Source organism: Strongylocentrotus purpuratus, unplaced genomic scaffold (assembly GCF_000002235.5).
Source record: "Strongylocentrotus purpuratus isolate Spur 01 unplaced genomic scaffold, Spur_5.0 spur5_scaffold_21, whole genome shotgun sequence".
NCBI lineage: Eukaryota > Metazoa > Echinodermata > Echinoidea > Camarodonta > Strongylocentrotidae > Strongylocentrotus > Strongylocentrotus purpuratus.
Window position 1 is genome coordinate 17171537 of NW_022145607.1, and position 24629 is coordinate 17196165.

At 38.1% G+C, this 24629-nt stretch overlaps 1 protein-coding gene across 1 annotated transcript in view; it reads right to left on the reverse strand.

Moving 5' to 3' along the window:
* Window positions 1–1268: 1268 nt before the first annotated feature.
* LOC754042 (activating signal cointegrator 1 complex subunit 3) overlaps window positions 1269–24629 on the reverse strand; it is a 40376-nt gene continuing 17015 nt past the window's right edge. Inside the window, exons 17-42 of the mRNA XM_030995189.1 lie at window positions 23909–24160; window positions 23179–23355; window positions 21978–22203; window positions 20658–20911; window positions 20092–20260; window positions 19376–19467; window positions 18823–18951; window positions 18414–18499; window positions 17662–17828; window positions 16591–16736; window positions 16014–16134; window positions 15288–15430; window positions 14514–14651; window positions 13796–13916; window positions 13138–13270; window positions 12061–12186; window positions 11147–11258; window positions 10523–10657; window positions 9702–9757; window positions 8936–9104; window positions 7846–7997; window positions 6170–6281; window positions 4723–4834; window positions 3976–4067; window positions 2988–3150; window positions 1269–2408 (exon numbers count right to left, since the gene is read on the reverse strand). Coding sequence (XP_030851049.1) covers window positions 2221–2408; window positions 2988–3150; window positions 3976–4067; window positions 4723–4834; window positions 6170–6281; window positions 7846–7997; window positions 8936–9104; window positions 9702–9757; window positions 10523–10657; window positions 11147–11258; window positions 12061–12186; window positions 13138–13270; window positions 13796–13916; window positions 14514–14651; window positions 15288–15430; window positions 16014–16134; window positions 16591–16736; window positions 17662–17828; window positions 18414–18499; window positions 18823–18951; window positions 19376–19467; window positions 20092–20260; window positions 20658–20911; window positions 21978–22203; window positions 23179–23355; window positions 23909–24160 — 3771 coding nt within the window. The 3' untranslated portion in view covers window positions 1269–2220. The remainder of the gene's footprint in view (window positions 2409–2987; window positions 3151–3975; window positions 4068–4722; window positions 4835–6169; window positions 6282–7845; window positions 7998–8935; window positions 9105–9701; window positions 9758–10522; window positions 10658–11146; window positions 11259–12060; window positions 12187–13137; window positions 13271–13795; window positions 13917–14513; window positions 14652–15287; window positions 15431–16013; window positions 16135–16590; window positions 16737–17661; window positions 17829–18413; window positions 18500–18822; window positions 18952–19375; window positions 19468–20091; window positions 20261–20657; window positions 20912–21977; window positions 22204–23178; window positions 23356–23908; window positions 24161–24629) is intronic.

Below are 24629 nucleotides of genomic sequence, written 5' to 3' on the forward strand. Positions count from 1 at the left end.
GTTCAAATAACGTGTGCCAAACAATTTTGGTAGAAAATGTATAGTGGCTGAGTAATGAGCATAAATATAAGAAAATCTGGATAAGTAGGCCCTACACCATGTGCTTATTAAACTTAGGTCACTATGTGTAAATGGGAGTTGTGGTTTTTATTGAAGATGATGCCCAGTAAGTTTTTGTGCATTTGTTTTTATTTCACTGGTTTCATGAAATAAAACTAGTAAACTATGGAATACTACTAGAACAGGGTTTTATTAAAGGCAAATTTATACATGTATATATTTGTTGGTGAGTTATACATAATGGTAGGGGATGAGTTGACAAAAACTAAAATGAAAACTTTTTGTTAAGAACAAAATTCTTTATTACTGACATTCATGATATTCTCCTTGGGAGAAGAAAAAAAAGTTTGGCATATCATAATGTATGCACATAAAGAGACAAGCTACACACAAACATTACATTCTACATGTACATGTACTACATTTATCTCATGTTTTATTGCAGCAAAATGATAACGTAAATGGTAATGTATTGTCATGTTTTCCAGTTTACTCCGATGTTACATTTTTCTTCTTCTAGGAACACGATTCTTCATCAAATCTCTCTAAAAAAGGAGACAAATGATAAACGAAAATGTGACAGAAAATAAATACATATATTAATCTTGCATGCATTATGATAGCATATATGAAGGCTACATAATTTGATATATATACCGGTACAAGTATCTTGTAAATATTTCACATAAACTCATTCTGTTACTTGTACATAATATCTCAATAAGATGCTCCACATATAATTTGACAAATACATGTATTTGGATGTGTGAACAAGAATTTTGAGATAAGATTCAATCTATTGGTGCTTGTTTTTAGGACTGAACATGTCCATTGAGAATTAAAAAAGAAAATACCCTTTACTTTTACAAGGGTGCATCAGCAACAGGCCTATAAATGGTCTTTTATTTTGTATTGTAATTGATATGATATACATGAATAGAATTATTCAACTTATTGTTCATTGCAGGTTATCATCGGACAAAAAAGTTCCTCTCGTGAATTTAATATGAAGGCACAGAAATATTAAAGGCAAGGAGCTGTACTGCACTGTAGATATGTTTCAATTAAGGTTTATAGTAGAGGTGGTAATTAAGGAAGTCTACAGGCTCAAAATACACTTATATCAGAAAGAGAGAAAGTGAGAGCAAGAGGGAGAAAGAGGGACGGAGAAATGGAGGGACGGAGAAATGGAGGGAGGAGGGAGGGGGAAGGGGGGGAAGGAGGGAGGGGGAGAAAGAGAGAGAGACCTTTTGATAATACATGATAAAAATCTCTGCTTTGCCATGCCAGGGGGTATTTCAAGAAATCAAAATTTCTTTCAAATTACATTCAGTGCAAAAATAGAATTTCATGACATGTATGAGTATCTCATAAAGAAAGTTCAATTGCTTGCAATATAAATTGCTCAACATGACGAACCAAACAAGACATAAACATACCATGACACAATCACAGATGAATGAAAGGCTACCCTCAAAGCAGTTTATTTCATTTCATTAATGTAAGTGGTACATGATAAATCTAAAGGCCTGCACAAAGCCTATGAGCTGAGAAGTTGACAAATGTAGGCTCCAAACCCAGGGTGATTGCACATGTGTTGGACCAGCTGGACCTGATATTACACTGTCTACATGGATCAGGATGATAGATAAAGCCTACTAGTTGGGGTTATAGCAGCTTGTTCTAGGACCGGGAACTGACACACTGGTAAATACAAATCCAGCTCTCCATTCTGAACCAAGAAGCATATGAAAGGAATTTTCAGTCCACAAGAAAGTGAGCACTAATCAAGGTCGGGCTCTGTGAGTTCTGTTTCCAGGTCTAAGTACAAGTCCAATTTGTAGATCTGGGCCCTGTCTTACAAAGAGTTGGGATTGATCCAAATCAATCGCAAGTCCTCTTATCATTTGCAAGTTTTCACTCTCCCATCTCTTATGTACATACATGTAGTTCAGATTGATATCAATCGCAAATAATTTGCGATTAATATCAACTCTTTGTAAGACAGGACCCTGGGATTATTTCAGTGTGGAACACGGCAGTTAACTTGCTTTCCTGGTTCCACACAATATGTTCTTCTCCAGCCAATGCAGTACTCTGATCCAAACCAAAAGGACTATGAAAGAATGATACAGAATAACCCGGACCACAAGAGGGGGATCACTGATCCAGGTCCAGCTCATTTAATTCTGCTTCCAGTTCCAAGTCCGAGTCCAGCCCGTCTGGGTTGATCTCCGTGTTGAGTTGTGTCTCGATGTTGGCTTCGATGACATCCAGGCATACGCTATACTGCTGGTCTACACCGATGTAGCAATCACTCATGATGTATAGACTGTAGATCACACGACCTGTGAGAAGCAGGGGTAAATAGAAGAATGTTTGTAATTTTAAGATATTTCTGTACATATATGTGGAAGCCACAACCAGAGGCGGCGGAGTGCCTTCCAAAGTGGGGGGGGGGGGGTGGCACCAACAAAAAAGGGCACCTTCAAAGGGAAATCTCAGTGCAAAAATATACAATTTTTTTTAGACATTTTAGACAAAAGTGAAAAGGGGCACTTACTAGAGATTAAAAGGGCACATATGAGAATGGAAAATGGACACTTATTGCAAAGGAAAATGGGACCTTGTCAAAATAAAGGTGCACTTATCAGAGGTGGAAAGGGGAAGGGGCACTTTTAGAAATTAATAGGGGCACTTTTTATGTGAAAAAGGGCACTTCTTACAAAGATAAAGGGGTACTTTTCCTATGTAAAAGAGGGCACTTTGGGTACTTTTTTTTTTCTTTACCTCTTGCATGCTATGAAGTGAAACCAAGACTGCCAAATTCTTTGGCAGCATATGATGTCTGTATCGCTAAGGTCGACTTTGGCAGTCGATGTCTGCTCAATAAGTGGACCCAAGCCTGTAAAGGGTTAAAAACTTACCTAATCTCTCAGGGGTGTAGAAGGAGAGCTGAGCCACTGATCTACCCCTGATGAATCCTATTCTCTTCATGGCAAGTAGATCCTTGTTATCTACGTCTCCCAAGACCAGCCACCAGCCCTCATCCTTCGGCTTGGAGAATCGAGGTGCATGGGCTTTGTTGTCCTGAAATTTGAAAATGCAATGTATCAGATGAATTGAATATATTTCTAATACCAACTTTTCCATTCTCATTAACTGACTATTATCATCTATATCAACAATGGGATTATCTCCTATATCTAAATTAAAACTTTCACGATAAATGTCAATGTATTCATTATTATTTTCAATATGAATATTAGATATTTCATCAATATTACTATTGCTATCATCATAGCTATCATCATCAAAGCTATCGCCATCATCATCATCATCATCATCATCATCACCATTGTCATCATTCACATCAAAACCATAGATTAAAGTTCTAGGAATTACTGAGAATGTAATGAATATTACATCCAAGGCTGTTAACTGTAAAGAAACACATTCAATTTGTAAATTCTAAGAATGTTAAACTTTTTATTTTTTATATAAACCCACCGGAGGACATCACTTCATTTTAAAGCCTATCTGCACTAGTTTGCCCAGGAAGGATTAGACCTCCCTGCGTGGTCACTGACAAGTGGTTATCTCATCAAATCACAAATCAGCTCTCAATTAACATAAGAAAAAGGGGACCAAGGGGGACCAATGGTCACCACTTAGGCATTGTTTGCTATATAGAGGGCACAAGTAGCTATAAGTAGTGCAGTGGGGCATTAACATGCCATTATGTAACCTCTTTCAGAATAATTACACAAAAACAATTCCAATTCCACATATATTTATTTTTAAATAGCATAAAGGACTCTTGTATTTTAAACCCCTCTTTCTGTACGATGGGTAGGAGGAAGACAATGAGGAAGAAATGGACGATGTGGAACAAAAGAATAAGAAAATTTTTACCCTCCCTCTGTTGCGCCTCTTGAGTTCCACCTGTAGAACATACTGCTGATCGGCATGGACCTTAGTGACGTCGCTCTCTCTTGCTCGACCATCTGCATAAAGCAACATTTTCAACATTTCTTTTATCTAAAAGTGATCTACACTTTCGTTAATAATAATAATAATAATAATATTTGATATTTATATAGCGCACATATCCACCCTGCAGGGTGCTCAAAGCGCTCCAATATTAGTATTACCCCTACCGGTCCCCATTTACTTCACCTGGGTTGAGTGTGGCAAATGTAGAACAATGTCTTGCCAAAGGACATTAGTGCCACGGTGGGATTCGAACCGCGGACCTGGAGATCGACAGTCCGTTGACGTTTCCACTTGTCCACGACACATTAGGAGTAATACATGTAAATAAGTGAACAATTTTTGTTTTTCTTATTCCATCTCTATAATATCTTCTAGGGCTACATTGATCACTGACCTAAATCTGGACTGTAATCTTCCAAGAAAGCCAATACAAATTTGATTTGAATAAAAATCATTATGAATGAAAACACAAGTGAGAACAAAAAAATAAATTTGCACACCAATAAAGAGAAGACATACATGTACATGAAGGTTGCGCACAGCCTGGTACCACAAAGGTTTGGTTAAAGTTGCTCAGGTGATCAACTTCATCAGAATTTCTCACCAATATAACTTTTTAAAAATCCCTGCCCCTGGAAATCTGGGATTGAAGCGTCGGATACTTACGGATATAGGTCGCAGGTAGCCGTTTACTCTCTTGCTGTCCACCTTCCACCCACCACCCGTTCATAGAGAGACCAACCTCGATTACTGGCAGCTTTTCCACTACATGCCATATCTGTAGATGATAAAGAGATGACAACATACAGTAACAACTGATGAACTTTACCAGACTAGGGGGTGTTTCACAAAGATCCTAAGGCAAACTTAACTCTAAGTTGGACTTAAACATTATGGAGAGCCATTTGTAGCCTTAGATATTCAAAAGCGAAAATTCAAGTATTTTAGAATTTCTATACATTCCACATCAAGAACATGAAATCTCCTTGATAATAGAAAATATGAATGATTGGAATCAACATTTTATCGTCCTTGTTTTCACGAATTGACGGTAGTGAGGAAAATCGTAACGCAAAGTGAATGCAATTTTTTTTCACTACCGTCACTTCGTGAAAACAGCGACGTTATGTCTTTTAAGATAACTTTTACAAAATATTTTCATAGATGCTAACAGCTTTCCATAATTGTTAAGTCTAACTTAGAGATAAGTTCAACTTAGGATCTTTATGAAACACACCCCGGTTTCTGTACCACACTGTACCATGTCATGTAGTGGATGAACAAACACTATGAATATGACGAACAAAGAAAGCGGACAAAATATACAGTTCCTCAGGTAGATAAAGGAACATCCCTTCACTGCTATTATGTAAAAAGGTCAATATGCATATGACACCTGTTCTACACATTTTTACATAATAGCAGTGAAGGGATGTTCCTTTGTGTACCTGAGGAACTGTATATTTTGTCCGCTTTCATTGTCAGTCATGTTCATAGTGAAAACACAACAAACATCTTACAAATTCTATTCTTCCCATACATCTTCCATGACAGCTTCTAATATCTTAATATTTGGCTATCAAGATGTTGATGAGATCAATTTGATTTCATTCTTTTCCTTTCAAAATGTTCTTTGTTTCATAATACAGTCATGAAGGTGGCTAACAATCTATTACTTCCAAGATGGGATTCATTGCATGTAATTTTTAACTCCAGGGCATTAACATTAAAATGCCAAAAAGGATTTATGTACAATTTTCAATACAGAGTGTCAAAATTAACTCATGCCTTTCTGGTTCTTAGCAGACACTACCCATTTATACTTGTTATGTACGCAGACTGTACCAAACATACTGTAGCATCTGGCAGTATTGAATACTGCACTACACTGCAAATAGTGAGAGGCACGATGGCTCAGTGGTAGACCAGTGGTCCCGTAACCTAGAGATACCAGTTTGGAAACCCAGTCAATACACTAGCGCCCTTTGGTAAGGCATTAATTCTCATTACCAAGTCCCTTGGAGAGGACTTATAGCTGTGGGTCCTGTGGTTGCTTACTGACAAGCATACACATGCCTTCTTAGTAGTCGGGTAAAACAAACAAACCCCATACCTCATCAATCTGGCGATCAGTCAGCTTGTTCTTGAGCATAGACCTCAGGGAGTGTTTATTGTGGCAGGCATCCATTAGCTCCGGTAGACCTTCAATTGCCCCTGCTCTTGTCCTGTAGGATACAGTGTACATGTAAAGTGGGATTAAATATTATGTTAAAGCCCCACTACACTACTTATAGCTACTTGCACCCTCTATATAGCAAACAATGCCTAATCTGTGCCTGTTGGTCCCCCATGATCCTCTATTTCTTATGTCAATTGAGAGCTGATTCGTTGAGATAACCACCCGTCAGTGACCTTGCAGGGAGGTCTAATCCCCCCTGGCCAAACTAGTACAGATGGGCTTTAAATATAACCACCAATGGATGATTTGAGAATAGTTTGGTAGAGTACATGTGCACGTATTAGTTCATGGGGAGAAAGATCATGTAAAAATATATCTACCGGTAACCCAAAAGGATGCATGTAAGAGTATTTTCTGTCTTAGATATCTCTGTGTGAAATGTGGAATAACCCACTTTGACAACTTAAATTTGCTTATCAAACAAATATTCGAAATTTGAAGGAAAAAAATGACCTATGCCATTTAAAATGTTGTAGCTGATATTCATTTGATTATTCTAATTCCACTGTGTGGAAATTGTGAGTTTGGTTTGCAGCATGTATGTATGTGTGTGACTGCAGAGAGTTTTCACCTGAAGAGATGTAGATGCGAAGGCTCTACATTAGGTAGGGTTAGTAGAGGCGAGTCATTACGTGAGAGAGCAAAAGAGGGATAAAGAAATTGAAAAAAAATGCAAGAAACAAATTAGGATACAGAAAGGGGAGAGGATAAAAGAGTTTTCTCATTGGGGATCACATGATATTGCCCAGACTATCACCACAAACCTAAAGGCGCAGGGGGTGTTTCACAAAGATCTTAAGTTGACCCTATCTCTAAGTTGGACTTAACAATTATGGAAATCCGTTAGCATCTTTGAATTATTTTGTAAAAGTTATTTTAAAAGGCATAAAATGTTGATACAAATTATTCATATTTTCTATTATCAAGGAGATTTCTTGACGTGGAATTTATGAAAAGTCTTTAAAATACTTGAACTTTTGCTTTTGAATATAATTCATTTTAAGGCTACAAATAGCTCTCCATAATGTTAAAGTCCAACTTAGAGTTAAATTTGACTTAGGATCTTTGTGAAACACCCCCCTGGGCCCCGTCTTACAAAGAGTTTTGATCGATCCAAATCAATCGCAAGTTTGCAGTCTGCTATCTCTTATGTACCGGGTACATACTTGCGATTAATAATAATAATATGTTTTTTTATATAGCGCCAAATACACTGATCCAACGATGTGCCTAAGCGCTTTACAGATATATTATTACCTCGGTCATCAGATTCAGGCTTACCCGCACATTTTCCACTCCCTGGGGAGCATTCCAGCCAGTCGCCATTTTACAGGCGCACACTTGCTCGTTCAACCACATGAACGTTCGCATCCTACCGGGTACCCATTTAACACCTGGGTGGAGAGTAGCAAGTGCAGGTAAATATCTTGCCAAAGGATATTAGTGCCGTGTCGGGATTCGAACCCTCGACCTTCGCATCTACAGTCAAGCGCCTTAAACCACTCGACCACGACTCTTTGTAAGACAGGGCCCTGGTCTCATCTTCTCACCTGAAGTGTTGGAGATGTGAAGGCTCAACATGAGGAAGGGTTAGTAGGGGAGAGTCATTAAACCATCTGGCCTGGATGATGGACTGTACAAGGTGCATGGTCTGCAGTGCGGGCGCCAACCAGCCGTTGAAGGATACAACATCAATCATTGCCTGGTGATCAATATATATAGAAGATACACAACCATTAGCATTTCAATTCAATCCACTGGTATCAATGTGGATAAAGAAGTTGTTTATTCTCAAAAGATAGGTAGAGAAAGGTTATTTCAGTTACCGTTTGGGTCTTGTCAGTATATGATTGATGAAGAATGTATAACAATGCTGTTACAAACAAACAAAGAAAGGAGAAATCACATTGTCAATTCATTAGAGACAATTTAATTTTGTTTTGAATGGCTGTTTTGGGAGTACTGGTTAAAACAGCAACCAGTTAATAAATGCGCTTCTAATTCAATGTTCTAATTTTCTGGTATCAAAAACATTCACATTAAAATTTCCCCCCTGATCATCGTCACCACAATCATCATCATCACCACTATCATCATCATCACCATCATCACCAACACTATTACTATTCGTCGTCATCATCATCATCACATCACCATTGTCATTATTATCAACATCTTCATAATTCTCATCATCATCGTTTTCACCACCAACACCATCATCACCACCATCACTAGTGTCACAAGACAGTGCCAACTTTTGAACCAGGAAAAGTTGGTTAGTCTTTATCTTGCTTTAAATTTGTGAATAAATTAATTAACAATTATTCACTCCAATCTTTGAGTTTGCATAATTTGCCATTAACCTCTGACCAACATGTGATACTTTTGTTTTGAACCGCATGGTTTATTTTTGGATCATTGCATTGGATCAGTGGTTTGGGTAGGGAGCGTTGGTAATTTGCTATCGCTAGAACCCCCCTCATCATCATAAACTTCATCATTACTACCACCACCAACACCATCGTCATCACCACCATCACCACCACCACCACTATAATCACTACCACCATCACTATCATCACCTCCAACACCACCACCAGCACCATCAGCACCGCTAAGGTCATCCACCCTGATACCCACCTGAAGAACCCTTATGGCTTGGTCTAGCACTGACTTGGTATCAGTGAAGTAGTCACTGCATGGTAGCTGGGCTCTTGACATGTGAGCTTGGAGCAGCAGGTTCGCCTTGGTGTGAGGGCTGTCAAAGGAATGCTTGTTCACCTCCAGAGGAAGCCCTTCTGCTAGATTGCTGTGCATGAATGGGAGGAAGACAGAGGTGCTTACATTTAGTGTTTACAGATTCAATTATTTACATGTACATCTAAGATCAACCTTAAAGGGATTGGGTATCTTTGTCTCAGATTCTGAAACAAAATCCTGGATTTAGCTCATGCTGCAATCATAATTATGAACCTTTAGGTCAGTCAGGAACCCCACAAGTTTTACAAGCCGATCGCCTATCTGATAATTAAGATATTTATGATTGGAAATCGAAAATTCAACACTACAGTCTATTGGGGGAAATGAGTATGGTAAAACTGGTCACTCAAAGATTTTTACTTTTTGAGGCACTTCATGATCATTTTGAAGAGCAATTTTTTTAGGGCTTCAATATTACACTATATCACAGACACTGAAAACACGTAGGGCCGTGCATCTCAGATTTAACATTGTTAAACGATGCCTTTAATACCACGTCAAAATTTACATCAAAGACACATGCTCTAATAACAACTGTTCCACAACCGGTAACCCGATCACTAAATTCTAACTTCAACCCTGGACCTACCAACACTAGTACTATATCTAACTTGACTGCAAGCCTGAATATATTGCTAATGTATACCTGTTTAGAGAATCCTCATTGTGTCTCACTGGAAGACCTTCATACTCATGGGCATCCTGCAAAATAAAACAAAAGAAGGCAGAAACAGAGCAAGCCATGTTTTAGATATTGAAGTGGATTCAAGAAATGTTGCATTAGATAAAAGCAATATTATGACTGCACTACTGGAGCTGTGCATACATGTACATGTAGGTAATAGTTACTGCACCTGTGCACCATTGTGCAATATGACAAAGTACAAGTACCCTTTAGTACAAGTAGATATAGCAACATGTACCATATTTCATCAGCAGAAGAAAATAACTACCAGAGAGTTTACTGATATTCTGCAGAACCCAATATCTTCTAACCAAATACAGTGTAATGCAGAACGATTCTTTTCATTTCTTCTGATTCTATCATTTTTCTTCTATACTGTTTCAATTCCTTTGTCTTCCTCTTTCTTCCCCCCCCCCCCTTTCCTCTCTCTCTCTCTCTCTCTCTCTCTGTGTCTCTCTCTGTCTCTCTGTGTCTCTCTCTGTCTCTCTCTGTCTCTCTCCACCCTTCATTTTCTCCTTTCCCTTTGATTCATCCCGTTCATTACCTTCTTCCACTCCTCCTTTCTCTCATTTTTTTCCCTTCTCTCTTTTATCAATGTCTCACAAAGACAAATTTCTATATGTTTTCATCACCATCTTTCCTAATATCACCTACTAGGGCTTTCATTCGTTACCCTCTTATTTGGGTAAGGTCGGCTCCTCTCTTTAGAGACAGAAGCCGACCATAGGGTCTGCTCTGCAAACTTTGGCGGCACAATCGGTCTAATACACAGCATGCCTTACTGATAGTATTGTGAGGAGGTCTGAGAATGAACAGTCTGGTCCTAAGCTCTCTTGGAACATACGGACCGTCCTGTGATGAAGGTAGTAGTAGGACGAGATCCTCCCGAGGGTCTGGGGCTCAAGGGTACGGTCATCCTGTAGAGAGAGAGAGAGAGAGAGAGAGAGAGGGAGAGACAGAGACAGAAAGAGACAGAGAGGGAGAGAGGGACAGGGAAAGAGAGGGAGAGACAGGGACAGAGAGGAAGAGACAGAGACAGACAGACATTTGCAGAGACAGAGAGATAGTGAGAGGGGAGAAAAGAGGGAGAGAGACAGACATACTTGCATAATTATTCTCCCATAATTGTTCTTGAGAAGCTTATCTAGAATACGTGTAGTATGGTTGACATGCTTATCGAAATAGTTCATCCCGCATTATTTTGGTCACATTATTATAATACATGTAATATTGGAATAAGTATTGTTAGTTGGGTACAAAAATTGGACAGGGGAAAAATATCCACTTCCATCTTTTCTGATACACTTTCATATTTCAAACCCACATCTTATTCACTGAATTCTTCCTCTCTTACACTTTATATTCATAATATCAAACTTTGTAGAAGATTAACCACATGTACTCACATCTCCAATCTCTACGCAGTAGGAGTAAGCAAGATCCAACAGAGATTTCTCCACCAGCCCAGACAGGAACTTATTGATGCCTTCATGAGAAGTGTCCTCCAGCTCATAATAGCTTTAATAAAAAAGTAAAGAAACAATAAATCAATCATATATAGATATATATGATACATACATTATCCTTTTATGTATTTCGTCTCCAGGGGAGTAAAGAAAATGTCAAAACTGGTGATCCAAACTGGTGTTCTGTTCTACTTATCATTCTTGCAGATGAGAAGAATATTTGTACATGTAGTTCAAAACATTAATCATTCATCAATAGCAAAACTCTTGGCTTTATTTCCTTCATTTTCTATGAAGGCCATTTTCAATAAATACTGTATTCTTAGTACACCCATGCACCCAAGTATCTACAACTGATGCAGCAAGCAGAATGGATATCAGTAAAAGAGAATTGTTTAGGAATAGCTGAATGCATTTTTTTTTTCCAGACTAGAAGAATTCTACAGACAAATCATCACATCACATCGCAGTAATAATCTGTTATCATACATCTACGTGTTTATGGGTTTTGACATAATGTAGAGGTGTTGTGGTCGAGTGGATGTGTCACCAGATTGTGAATCACAAGGTCCGCGGTTCGAGTCCCGCGGCACTAATGTCCTTTGACAAGATATTGATCTACATTTGCCACACTCGACCCAGGTGAGGTAAATGGGTACCTGGTAGGATTATTCCTTGAAATGCACTGTGCGCCGATTACGGCTGCCGGAGCTAAAGCTAGGGTAATCATATCCAAAGCTCTTTGGAACCGCATAGAGACGTTATATAATGTGATATGCGCTATACAAGAACCGAATATTATTAATATTATTATTATAAGTATTCTTGAGGTTCAGGAGTGAAAGGGCTAATACCTTGGGTTCATGACGAGTCTCCTGAAGAAGTATGTCCATGTGATGTAGTCCATAGCATCTTGTTTGGACGTCACCGTACCAGCTACTATCTCTGCATTCAGATGCTCAGGTAGTACATCCAGTAGGCTATCACAAAAAGATCACAGATTTGAAACTGTTATCTGTGATTCCTACTGGAATTGTATGAACTGCTGTGTGTCTTGCAGAAGGATGGGTACATCAATTTTTGACTAATTACAAAACTTGCGAGTTCTGATGCTCAAGTGGATAAGATATCAACTATTTTGGCAATGCACGGACTGAATGTGTTTTGCATATCTAGTCAAAGAATGATACAAACTTTGGAAAGTGGCTTTCTCGATGTATGTGCAATCAGTTCATTCATGGTTCACTGTTTACAATTTCACATGTACATGTATATGTATGTGGATTGAGGGGAGGATGACTAAAATTCCACTTTACAATATCATGGTTTATTAAACTGAGTGGACTGAAACATCTGAATTACTTGGACTCTCAGGGAAGGGCTCATACAGGAACTTCTTGTAGAAATGCTTCTTGATGTCATGGACCAAGATGACGGCTGTTCATTGGTCATCATACAGATACAAAGCAACCTATCATTGTCTCTGAGGGATAGGTTGGGCGGAAGGGGGAGAGTAGGGGCACCCTTGTACTTACTTGAACTCTACAGGAAAGGGCTCATAGAGGAATTTCTTTTAGAAGTGCTTTTTGATGTCATGGACCAAGATGACAGCTGTTCCTTGGTCATCATACAGATCGAAGCAATCTATCGTTGTTTCCGAGGAGTACGGTGGGCCGAAGGGGGGGGAGGGGTAGGGTGGGTGGAAGGGGAGTAGAGGCACCCTTGTACTTACTTGGACTCTACAGGGAAGGGCTCATAGAGGAATTTCTTTTAGAAGTGCTTTTTGATGTCATGGACCAAGATGACAGCTGTTCCTTGATCATCATACAGATCGAAGCAATCTATCGTTGTTTCTGAGGAGTAGGGTGGGCCGAAGGGGGGGAGGGGTAGGGTGGGTGGAAGGGGTGAGTAGGGGGCACCCTTGTACTTACTTGGACTCTACAGGGAAAGGCTCATAGAGGAACTTCTTGTAGAAGTGCTTCTTGATGTCGTGCACCAAGATGACGGCTGTTCCTTGGTCATCATACTGAGGGCGCCCTGCTCGACCCATCATCTGAAGGACATCTGACAAACACAAATAGATTGATATAATACAGCATTGTCTAATGACGCTAAATAATTGCTAATTTCTCTATCTAAAGGATTTCTAGTGACAAATTATTATCATTATTTATTTAATATAAAGAACTTGAGATATAAAATACTGACGATTAAGTATTGAATATATTATTATTATTATTATTAAACATACATGAAGATTATGTGACTCTCATGCATTGCATCTTTTCAGTGAAAAAATGAAGAAAAAAAAAACATCTTGTCACAAATGAAGAGTACTTAACTTACTAACTTATTTTGAAAATATTATGTTTTTTATGCAGTGTTTCTATGGTGAAAATCTCAAACATAATTAAACAATATGAATTCATAGATTAACAAATCAACGATATATATCAATAGAATACAAGAATACAAAGAGAAGACAAAAAACATGTATCCCAAGAATGTAATTGGGTTCTTAATATGAATATAAAGTAACTACAAATCTACATTTCAGGACTGAGATAAATTCATCAAAATGCTATTTACCTGTGATGGGGAAGTCAGCATATCTCTTGGTCTTGCCGTCAAAGTATTCTGTGCCTTTGATTACAACCAGATGGGCAGGGAAGTTGACTCCCCAGGCTAGGGTGCTGGTTGCTATCAAGACCTGACCAAAGAGAAACAATCACATATTACACTTACATTACGTAATATAGGTAATGTAACCTTGAAAATACAACTTCACTCTGCATATATTCCCCCCCCCCCCCCCACTAACAACATGTAGTTTTAACTGTGAGAACCATATAAGGTAATCACAAAGAAAACAATTGAAAAATCTGCTTTATTTAGTTAAAACATATTACTACACTTCTGACAATCAATATCCAAGGACTCACTACGATTTTCTATACCTAAATGTTACTGTGTTCCCTTCTACAGCCACTTCCAAAGATGTTGTAGCATATTATACATACATGTACGTCTTCAAACAAAGGAGTTAAAGTACAAGTAAGTATTAAGGTCAGTATTTTTAATTGAATGTCATCAACCTTCCTTGTATCTTTTTCATGGCACTGTTTTTTACAATTTATTTTATCTATTTAGTTATCAATTGTAGTCAATTCTAGACAACAAGCAAACAAACATATTTTTAAAAGGATTAATATAACACTTAAATTCAGAAAATACAAAAAATCCCGGACCTTCATTGTATGTTAATCTAGTTTTCAGAATGGGGAGAGGAAGGGGCGGATATTCTTACCTGTATCTTCTGGTTACAGAAGAGTTCCTCTACGGTCTTCCTATCTCTCTCGTGTAGACCAGCATGATGCATACCAATACCAAAGGACAAGGTCAAGCGTAGGTTACTGTCCTTCACAGACTCTATGAGATGATCCATCTGAAAATCAAATACAATGCATGAGTATAAGTTATGAGTCAAGAACAAGGCATTGTTTCACGAAACCGTCATAAGAACAAGTTCACTGAAATCCCTTTGAAATTAAATACACATGTTTGACTACCTGTTGACTACCAAATTCTTTCGTTCCCCATTGGCTTAATACAGGGAACACCTGGTTCCAGTAGGCAAAGGATTAATGATGCAAAATTGTTAATTGTTACAACAGAAACTTTGCCTTCCAGTGGTTACTGAAAGGTAATCTGTACTTGATACATTGTACGTTATATTGTACATTGTACGTTTGTTTCGCTTGGGAATAAAAGTACAAGTACATTTGCTACATACTGAACCCAAAGTGATCAACAAATCAAATCAAATCAAATCAAATGCTTGCATATTTTCTTATCATCCTAACAGTTGACCGTTAGAAACAAGCTGACTTAGAGCACCTCAAGCCTCTGACAAAGGAAGATTGAAATGGAGAAACAAGGAGATCTGTGAAAATGGGTAAAGTGAAATTGATGTAAGTGTCAACAACATAAAAACTGCTTCATCCCTATTAAACAGTTCTTGCATTGGACCTGTCCCGGTTATCAGGAAACCTGAGAAGAGGTCGTCTCCTCGTCGTCTTACCTGTTGTTCGTCCATGTGCATCCACTGTTTGGGATTGTCATCTCCAGCTAGATAGGAGATGAGATCCAGAGCGGTCAGTCTGGTCTGTCTACGAGATGATACAAAGACCAGAGTTGGTTTGGTCGGGGAATGCACCTTGATGGCTGTGGAATCAAGAAGGAAACATTCTGCTGTAATTCATGCTATATAATGGTAAACTCAACAAAGTCATCTTACAATGGTGGTACCAGACTTTCTCCCTCTCTGTATTTTACACACCATTAAACATCTTTGGACAAGCAAATACACCTGTCCATTATGATCACTTTCAATGTATTTTATGAAACTAAATTTATAATAAGTGTTATTGCATTGAAGATGCATGCATTTTCTCTGTCACATTCAAAATGCATGTGTCTATTAGCAATGAGAAGTTCCAAAACAAATACATTGTATTTGTGTAATACTTCATTAATTTCATTAATTTCTCTCCATTGCACTTTATTATGCACAGTAATTGTATCAGATGTCTCTAGAATATTTTCAACACGACGAAGTAATAACAGTGGGCCATCGCCGCCATTCATGTCGGGTTTCCGGACGGCTCGAGGGTCTCTAACTCCCATTTCTTGGCTAAGTTACTGCGTTTGTTTTAGTATTCAACATCTGTCCACATAACAAATCCCCTCTAAGTGTACATTCTTAATTCTTTAACCATCGTTAGGGCATCAGAAGCAAAGTATTCACCTTGAAATGTTGGCTTGTTCATCGTGGCCATACGAGGGCAGTAGTGCTTGCCAGGAAACCCACTGATATGAACCTCCAGAGGAACGGGTCGTACCGAGGGACGGAAGTTGAACAGACCAACCTATCATAAAAGTGTAATACATTAACAATGAACTATTATGCTGATACTGATCACATGAGTATAAATCGTTTACATGAGAGGCATGATTTTTGTTTAAGCCATGTTATCTTTTCTCAATTTATGTAAAGAATCAGGGAAGGTACTGAAGCCAATAATTTTGGAAGCCTTGATTGGCAGGCATGCAATTTTCAAACATACGCAGCTCATAATAAGCAGTGTACCAGCAAATTATGTATTAAAGTGCACATTTTAATGTGACATTGTTATTATGCATAGTTTTGGAATGGCTATGCGATATCTAAATGTCTAAATGGCTTTTTAATTCACATTTTGCAAAATGTTCTAAGAAGGATAGCTTAATTATTCAGAGAGCTTTATGTACAATCTTGAAGCCCTTAACCCTACCCCCCCCCCCCTCTTAATTGCAAGCTAGAAGCAGGATCAATCTTTCCTTACCTCCTTTATGCCAAGCCAATCGGCCAAGTCTCTGGCATTGGCGAGAGCAGTGGAGAGGCCGATCACTCGCACCTTGCGGTCAGTATGATGAGAGATGAAGTTAGTTCTGGATACAATCACTTCAAGAACTGGCCCTCTCTCATCACCTACAAGTGTGAGGAAAAGAGAAAATAAATTCACATGAACTTAGAGGAGAGTGTCCAGGGCAAAGGTACAATCAATAATATGTTTAATACAACAATACCTTTAATTTCTGTTGTAATAAATCTCAACTCCCAAGCATTTCTAAATCAGGACCAAAATGTTAAATGTAAATCTTAATTGACCTTATTGCAATGGGACCCTGATTATCTTTGATCCGCTAAATTTATTGTAGAAAAGGTTATAAAACGTTAGCAACATTCAAGTATCAAATGATTTCAACTTTTCTTCTGCATGCCAGTTCATTATAGGTTCAAGACACTCAATTTCATATACATGTGCATTCATATGAAAAGACAACACATGTCACAAAACAGTCATGAAAACTGAGAAAAGTTATCAAATTTTATTGATAATTTTGTTATTTTATTATGCATACATTGAAAATATCTTGTTTGCAAATTACATATGAAAGAGAATTGAAGTATATGAGAATCAAGTCAATCAATACAAACACATATCATTCATTGTATAGGAACTATGCATACATTAAAAATATCTTCTTTGCAAATTATGTATGACGAAAATTTGAAATATTTACGAATCAAGTCAATCAATATAAACGTATATAAATTCATTGTACAGGAAGAAACAGCTATTAACCTGTTAACTTCTGTATCCATTTGTAAAAGTTATTATAAAAGGCATAAAATGTTGATTCAAATCATTCATATTTTCTATTATCAAGGAGATTTCATGTTCTTGATGCGGAATTTATAAAAAGTCTAAAATACTTGAATTTTTTTAAGTTTAAGGCTACAAATGGCTCTCCATAATTTTAAAGTCCAATTTAGAGTTAAGTTCGTCTTAGGTTCCTTGTGAAACACCCCCACTTCCTGTAGGCATTGGGCTACTAAACAGAATCCTCACCAAGCAGATGGATCTCATCAATGACGATCAGCGAGACAGCCTTGACATAGTTTCTGTTCTGCCAGCTTCGACTCACCCCATCCCACTTCTCTGGTGTCGTCACAATGACATCTGCCCTGGCTATGGCGTTGGCGTCTGGCGTCACATCGCCGGTCAGTTCTACCACTCTGAAAGTGAAGTCATGAGTACAAGCTATTTTATCTTTCAGAAAATATGGAAATATTGGCGATTTTGTTTTAAATATCTGTAGACATTAGATGTAATATGGATTTTTGTAGCAGAGATAAACGAGAATGGTAATTACATTTTATTTCTTTTCCAAGGAGCAGTCACAAGGATACATGAATCTGACAAGACTATGGAATTGTTGTCTTATGTGACATCACCAGTCTGTTCTCCTACTCTAAAATTAATCCATTTAATTCATTATAAGGACTGTCTTGGGTACAAGTGAATAAGTGCAAAAAATATGCAAACATTGGGACTTTTTAAAAATGCATTACCTTTAGATATTTGACTAAATGGTGAAAGCCCTGAGGAATTTTATTCACCAACAAAAATGATTTTCTGGACTTTTGTGGTCACGTCGTGGCTGTTGCTTTCAAGAACACAGATCCTGTCAAACCTAATGATACTTTTGCAACTCCCAACTTGATTATGTTGATACAGGGCCCATTGGTAAACAGTTTCTTATAACTGAAAGGGCTACCCTGTCAAAATAAAATGACAAATAAAAATAAATAAAAACTCACCTTTTGCCCAGTTTCTCCTCCAGTCTGACTTTCCAATCTGTAATTCTCTCTCGGACCAGAGCCTTCAATGGTGCAATGTACACAACCTGTACAGGATCAATATATAAAATAGCTACTAGGTGATCGTTTGATCAATAGGGAGAAACGTTACATCCACCAACTAAGAAATACTCAATTACTTGCAAAATGCAGCATTAAAATTGATTTAAAGCTAAACATTGACTGATTAATACTAATTTATTCCATTTCATATCAATTGTTTACACAATAAAGAACATAGTTGACAAAGTAAGTTAAAAATTATGAAAGGAAACAGGAACCTACTGGAAAGCATAGCTTGTTTTTTTGTAGGAATTTCTTATATATTTCCTAGTTCGACAGAACTCTTTGAATAGTAGAAACTATTTACCTTGGTCTTTGGCTGTTCTCTGAACACTCTGAACATGGCAATCTCAGCTGCTACCGTCTTGCCTGATCCTGTAGGAGCACCAAGCAACACATTGTGGTCTGTGTGGTACAGGGTATGGAAGATCTGTGTCTGTGGACAGAGAAAAGGATAAATCATAAACAAAGTTTGTGGAAATGTGCCACTTCAGACGTATTTTTGCGTTCATTTAAAAGCATTTGGAAATATTTGGAGAGGGGGTACTGGATAATAAAAAGTCTTTCAAATGTTTGTTGGGCAGGAGGCTTCATGGAGTTGCTTTATGGTCTGACGATCATGAATGGTACATGTATAAAATATGAAATGTTTGAAAACCACTCATGAAAAACTGAGCATTCTTGATGGATGTCACTTTCTGACCACATTACACATATTTATAAACTTTCTTTCATCTCATAAAAACAAATATGTTTGTTTTTCCTACATTTCAAAATGAGTTAATTCAATCAACCAATAAGAAGATTGTGACAAACATTTGATAGTACTTTCAATATTTTTAGATCAACAAATTTCTTACCTGGATAGGATTGAAGTAGTCAAATTTCTGAAGCATCTGATACTGTGCATTCTTGAGGGCAGTCTTAGGAAGAGGCACAAGGTCCAGCAACTCTGGAAAGAGGATTCAGAAAAGATGAAATGAAGTCAGAAATGTCATAATTATGTACTGTAAGATCACACAATGTTCCAAATGATGTAGGGGGAAGGTGAATGGGTAAGACAGAGGAAAAGATGTAAAATAGACACACAAAAGATTTCTTAATTAAGACTAAATTTATTTGTTTTTTAATTAAAAATATTTCAATACTATGAGGTTTGATTGTGTATGGGAAGCTGGAATGTCAAGGTGATCACTTGTTTTTACTAAATATGTTGCCAAATACACCATTTGGGGAACTGTAACACTTGAATCCTGATAATTTATCTACACACCTATCTGCAAACCTGATCCAACAGCAGATCTGTGACAAATGCTCCAATGACAATTACTCCGCGGTCAATACACTACACTTCCTGAATTTCAAACACTATATCAAACCCTAACCCTCACCCTTCCCCTCATCTTAAATAAATTTGCAATGCTCCTTCTGATCCCACATTTTTAAAGAAAGAAAGCCTGGAACACTTCTTGGCAAAGCAAATATTGGGTCACCACAAGACCCCCTCCCCCCCCCCCCCCCCCAACTCTAGCCATGCCCCGTTCCTGAATGTAGTCGTCTTCCATCTTCAACCCACCTGTGTGTGGAGGATGTCTTTCAGGCAGAATAAGATGCTGAAACGAGATGGGACAGATAGTCTCTGATCCCAGCCACCGATCTGATACAGCCTTCACGTAGTACTGGGAGGGTAGAGGCTCAAAGATTGGGATGGTGAACACCAGAGTTTGGTCATCTCCACTTAGAGCCTAGAACAAAAGAATTACAGATTTAGAAGTTGGTGTTCAGACTACAAAATAGCCAAGGGCTGTGTCACATTGAAGAACATTTGTTCCTTTCATTTGATACTATGTTTCTCAGACAACTCATAACAAATTTGGATTACCTGTGCAACCCTACGCTACTACTTAAAAGGAGTTTTTTATTTCATTTACACACTTGTGTAATATTTGTGGCGTGCGCCTGTAATCCAGCTAACAATGGAAGTAACAAACTGATTCAGCCGAGGACGCAGGTTTAAAACTGAGTCACGTCTTTCGGATGATGACGTTAAAGGTCGGTCCTCAGACGTACATAATCATATTTGATTGATACACATCTGTAAAAATCCAAATACACACACACACAAACACATAAGAATGTTACCTGTTTCTTTTGCAGAAGGAAGTACTCTGAATGGTAGATGTGATTGTTCTCAGGGTCTTCAACCCAGATCCACCATGACTCTGAGCCGGTACCATGCACCCTGTCATTCCATGTGAAGTCCGGCGTGATGGTGAGACGCACCCGAAGCACAGTGCGCGTGATGGGCTGGATGGAGGCGTCTAGTCTGATGGCAGGTAGCTGGTGGACGCAGCTCTTGATCTTGGGGCCCATGCTGACATGGTGGACCATCAACCCTGAGGGAGGGATCACAAGAGATTTGCTAATTAAAGTCCATCTGTACTAGTTTGGCCAGGGGGATTAGACCTCCCTGCAAGGTCACTGACAGGTGGTTATCTCATCAAATCAGCTCTCAATTATCATAAGAAAAAGAGGATCATGGGGAACCAACAGGCACCGACTAGGGATTGTTTACTAGAGGGCGCAAGTAGTTATAAGTGGTGCAGTGGGGCTTTAAAGGCTCTTTCACACATGAGGTGGGAAACTGCAGCATTTTTTTGTTATTGTATATAAATGGCAAGGAGGGATGAAAAACTATACCTGCCCACAGCAAAAGTCCTATGCATACTCACTATCTGTGTGTTATAAGTTAGACAAATGTGTGAAAAATCCATTTTACCTTACCATACGTGAATAGTCATTCAAAAGAGGTGCTATAGACAATACGCATACTTATATATTACTAAAGAAATTTACTATACCTTGTGAAATGCCTATCATTAGGTATGCACATCACATCACTTTATTTTTATGCACCCCCCCCCCCTCATTTTAATTGATAAATCTTTGCTTTGTGTGTGTTATCATTTGAAGAGGCCTTCATCATCATCTTTATCATGTTCTTCTTCTTGCATTTCAGATTGTCACTAATATTTTTTTTTTTTCCTCTCTTCTTTTTTTTAATTTCAGCACACAGCCTTTCAGAGGGCTTACATTAAAAGTATACAGCTTATTATGATTCAGATTAAAAAGCATTAAATTAAGTTAATAATACCCTGTTAGCTTCATCAATATTACAAGATATTATTTCATTTCATTTATTTTTTTTTTTTATTATGTCCATAGAGGATAATTGTTCATATTTACATTAACAATCTTGCTTCACAAGTAATTTCACAGGAACAACATATAGTTGATAATCATAAGTACTTAATTAAATATATATGAATTGTAAATACATACTTCATGTTTGTCTGAATTTTGTTCAACCTTGTTTCTGATTTAGTCTCAAGGCCCTGTTTTAGTATACATTCAGTATACATGATCATGATGATATATACTTTTTAACAAGATTTTGATTACCTATTTCCTTGGAGTCCATCTCTCTGAGCTTATCCACAGTAAGCTTCCTGGCCTCCAGCTTGCGTAGTATCTCATGAGAGAGCACAGAGAACTGTCTTAGAGGGTTCTCCCAAGCCCAGAGACGTCTATCGATGGACTTTGACAGCATGAGGAGACTTGCCGCCATCAGGGGCCAACCTGTACGCAGGGTGATCTCAAACAGGGCTCTGATTATACGGGCTGCATTCTGGAAGAGGAATCAGAGATACATGTATGAAACCATGGTCATGAGCATTCTGTCATTCTCTATGAAAATGTGGAATTTCAAGAGCTGCGTGTCCTTTCAAAAAATCAAAGCAAAACTATGCCTTAAGGCCAAGCATTAATTCTCAAATCAGTATTAAATTAAATGGTTGAAGAACTTGGCTGTATAACGACGTAGTCTTGAAAATAGACAATACAAAACTAACTGACAGTCTACATGTAAGTGCCCTAGGAAAAGGATTAATACTCTATTATCTTACATACAAAACATGTCATCATATAAAATTCATGTACATGCTTTTTCTTCTTCAAAATATACTACATGAACGTATTGATATTGATTGTAATATATATTAGTCACACCACCAACCGATTCTACACCGACTCCAAACCAACCAATTCTCTGCCATTCGGGGTAACGTAGTTCTGTCATTGATTTGTTGGCCTCGCATCAGTCTTGTGGGTTTGATCGAGGCATGACATTTGCAAATGTATAAAGGTTTTAAAGGTATAAACCAGTTCTGGTCATGCGATTGCATTGTGAAAGAAACGTTGTGGAATCGATCAGAAAAGGTTGATCATCTAGCATATAAGTATTGGTGTGTACTGCAAGGTTCCGGAATCATCAAAATGATAAGAAATTTGGCCCAGTCTTGGTTAAGTTGCAAGCACTGTACACAGAAAGATGTATATGGGACTATGCGATATCTATCCAGTCGGGATAGATATAATAATTTACCAAATATAACATTTAGAAGGCGGTTTCCCGGCGAAATTTGTATTATCACATATTAGTCAAAACATATTCTTTCCCATGGTTGGTAATAAGAGCTTCCATTTCATTTTTTGATAGGGGGGCTTTCCAAAACTGGTCTATACCTTTCACAGATTTGGGGATCAGTTACGTTCAATATAAAGTATTGTAGTGTGTTGTAGTGTGTGTTCTCGTTTTACTCACCTGTGCAACATATGCTGAATCTGAGACGAGTGAGAAGCTGTCCACGTTGCCCCTAGAGATGAAGGTCTGGAGGAGGATGTTGACCTTACCATGAGCATTCTCTACTCCACCAGCAGCTGGCATCTCACAGTCATCCTCAAGATGGTCCTGAAGCTCCCGCATCTCATCCTCTCGAACCTAGCAGGTGGATTGGAAAGATGAATCATAATGAAATTTTATGACCAACTTTTCATTTGCCATTAGTGCCAATAGACGAGTTCGTAGTTAGGACATGGTTCAGGCGACCCCAAATATCTACATATCTTTTAAACATAGATAAATCCCACTTTGTGCCTTTTGGAATAATCACAGCTAAAGGCATGGAGGTGATTCTTTGTTTGCCCTCTTGAAAGGATTACTTCCACAGTCATGTTGTTTAATAGAATGTATCACAGGTGCAAGCATGAATGATGATTACATAACTTTGTGAGCATGTATTAGCATGTATCCAGTATTACTCTCAGTGGGTTTTACAATTTTGTACAAGTGACCTTTATCTGTGCATGCGCAGATTGTATCTACGAAATGGTACATTACCTTGATCTGTTCAAACTCCTGTGCCTGTGAGACCATAGAGAACACCTCGGCCTAGCCCATGACCGACTTCATCTCGTTTAACTTCTCAATAACCGGCACATTACGTGATGCAAATCACAACTGTTCGAGCTCTTTTCGTTTTTTTACCAATTACCTTGATCTGTTCAAACTCCTGTGCCTGCGAGACCATAGAGAACACCTCTGCCTCACTCATGACCGACTTCATCATCTCGTTGAACTTCTCGATGGTAGCATGCTTGATGTAGAAGTGGCTGGCAACCCTCCCAAGGTCGGTGGAGTGAAGGTCACCGGTGTGCTCCACGAAGCGAATCATCTTGGCCTTGTCCAGGCTGCGGGCCGCTGTGATGATCAGGTCGTTCCTGAACTTAGCCAGGCCTGGGTCATTCTAAATGTTGAAAATCACATAATGGCATTTGTGCACGTTTATGCAATACTCGATGTTAGTGTATTGAGCTGTATTCATTAAAGAAGGAACAGAAGTTTACCTTACTATATTTCAAAACACATAAAATATAGCTTTGCATATAAAATCAACAGCAGTGTATCATTTAATGTACATGGAGAAGATGTATCAACAATTAAGTGTGAATTGGAAAGTTACACATACTTGTATGTAAACATATAGTTTTGTTTACACATGTTCTTTGAATGTGTCATTGTATTAAATATGAATACATGTACCTTCTAATAGCAACACCACAAGATAATACCATACTATTCTTTCACTTTACGTTTGTCAAGAATACGTACAAGTAACAATCTGTTTATTTTCTTCATGGATGTACCTGTTTAGTATATGTCCTTCATATATTGCTGTTGCATATTTTAAAACAGTTTTACTGTTACATTCACCA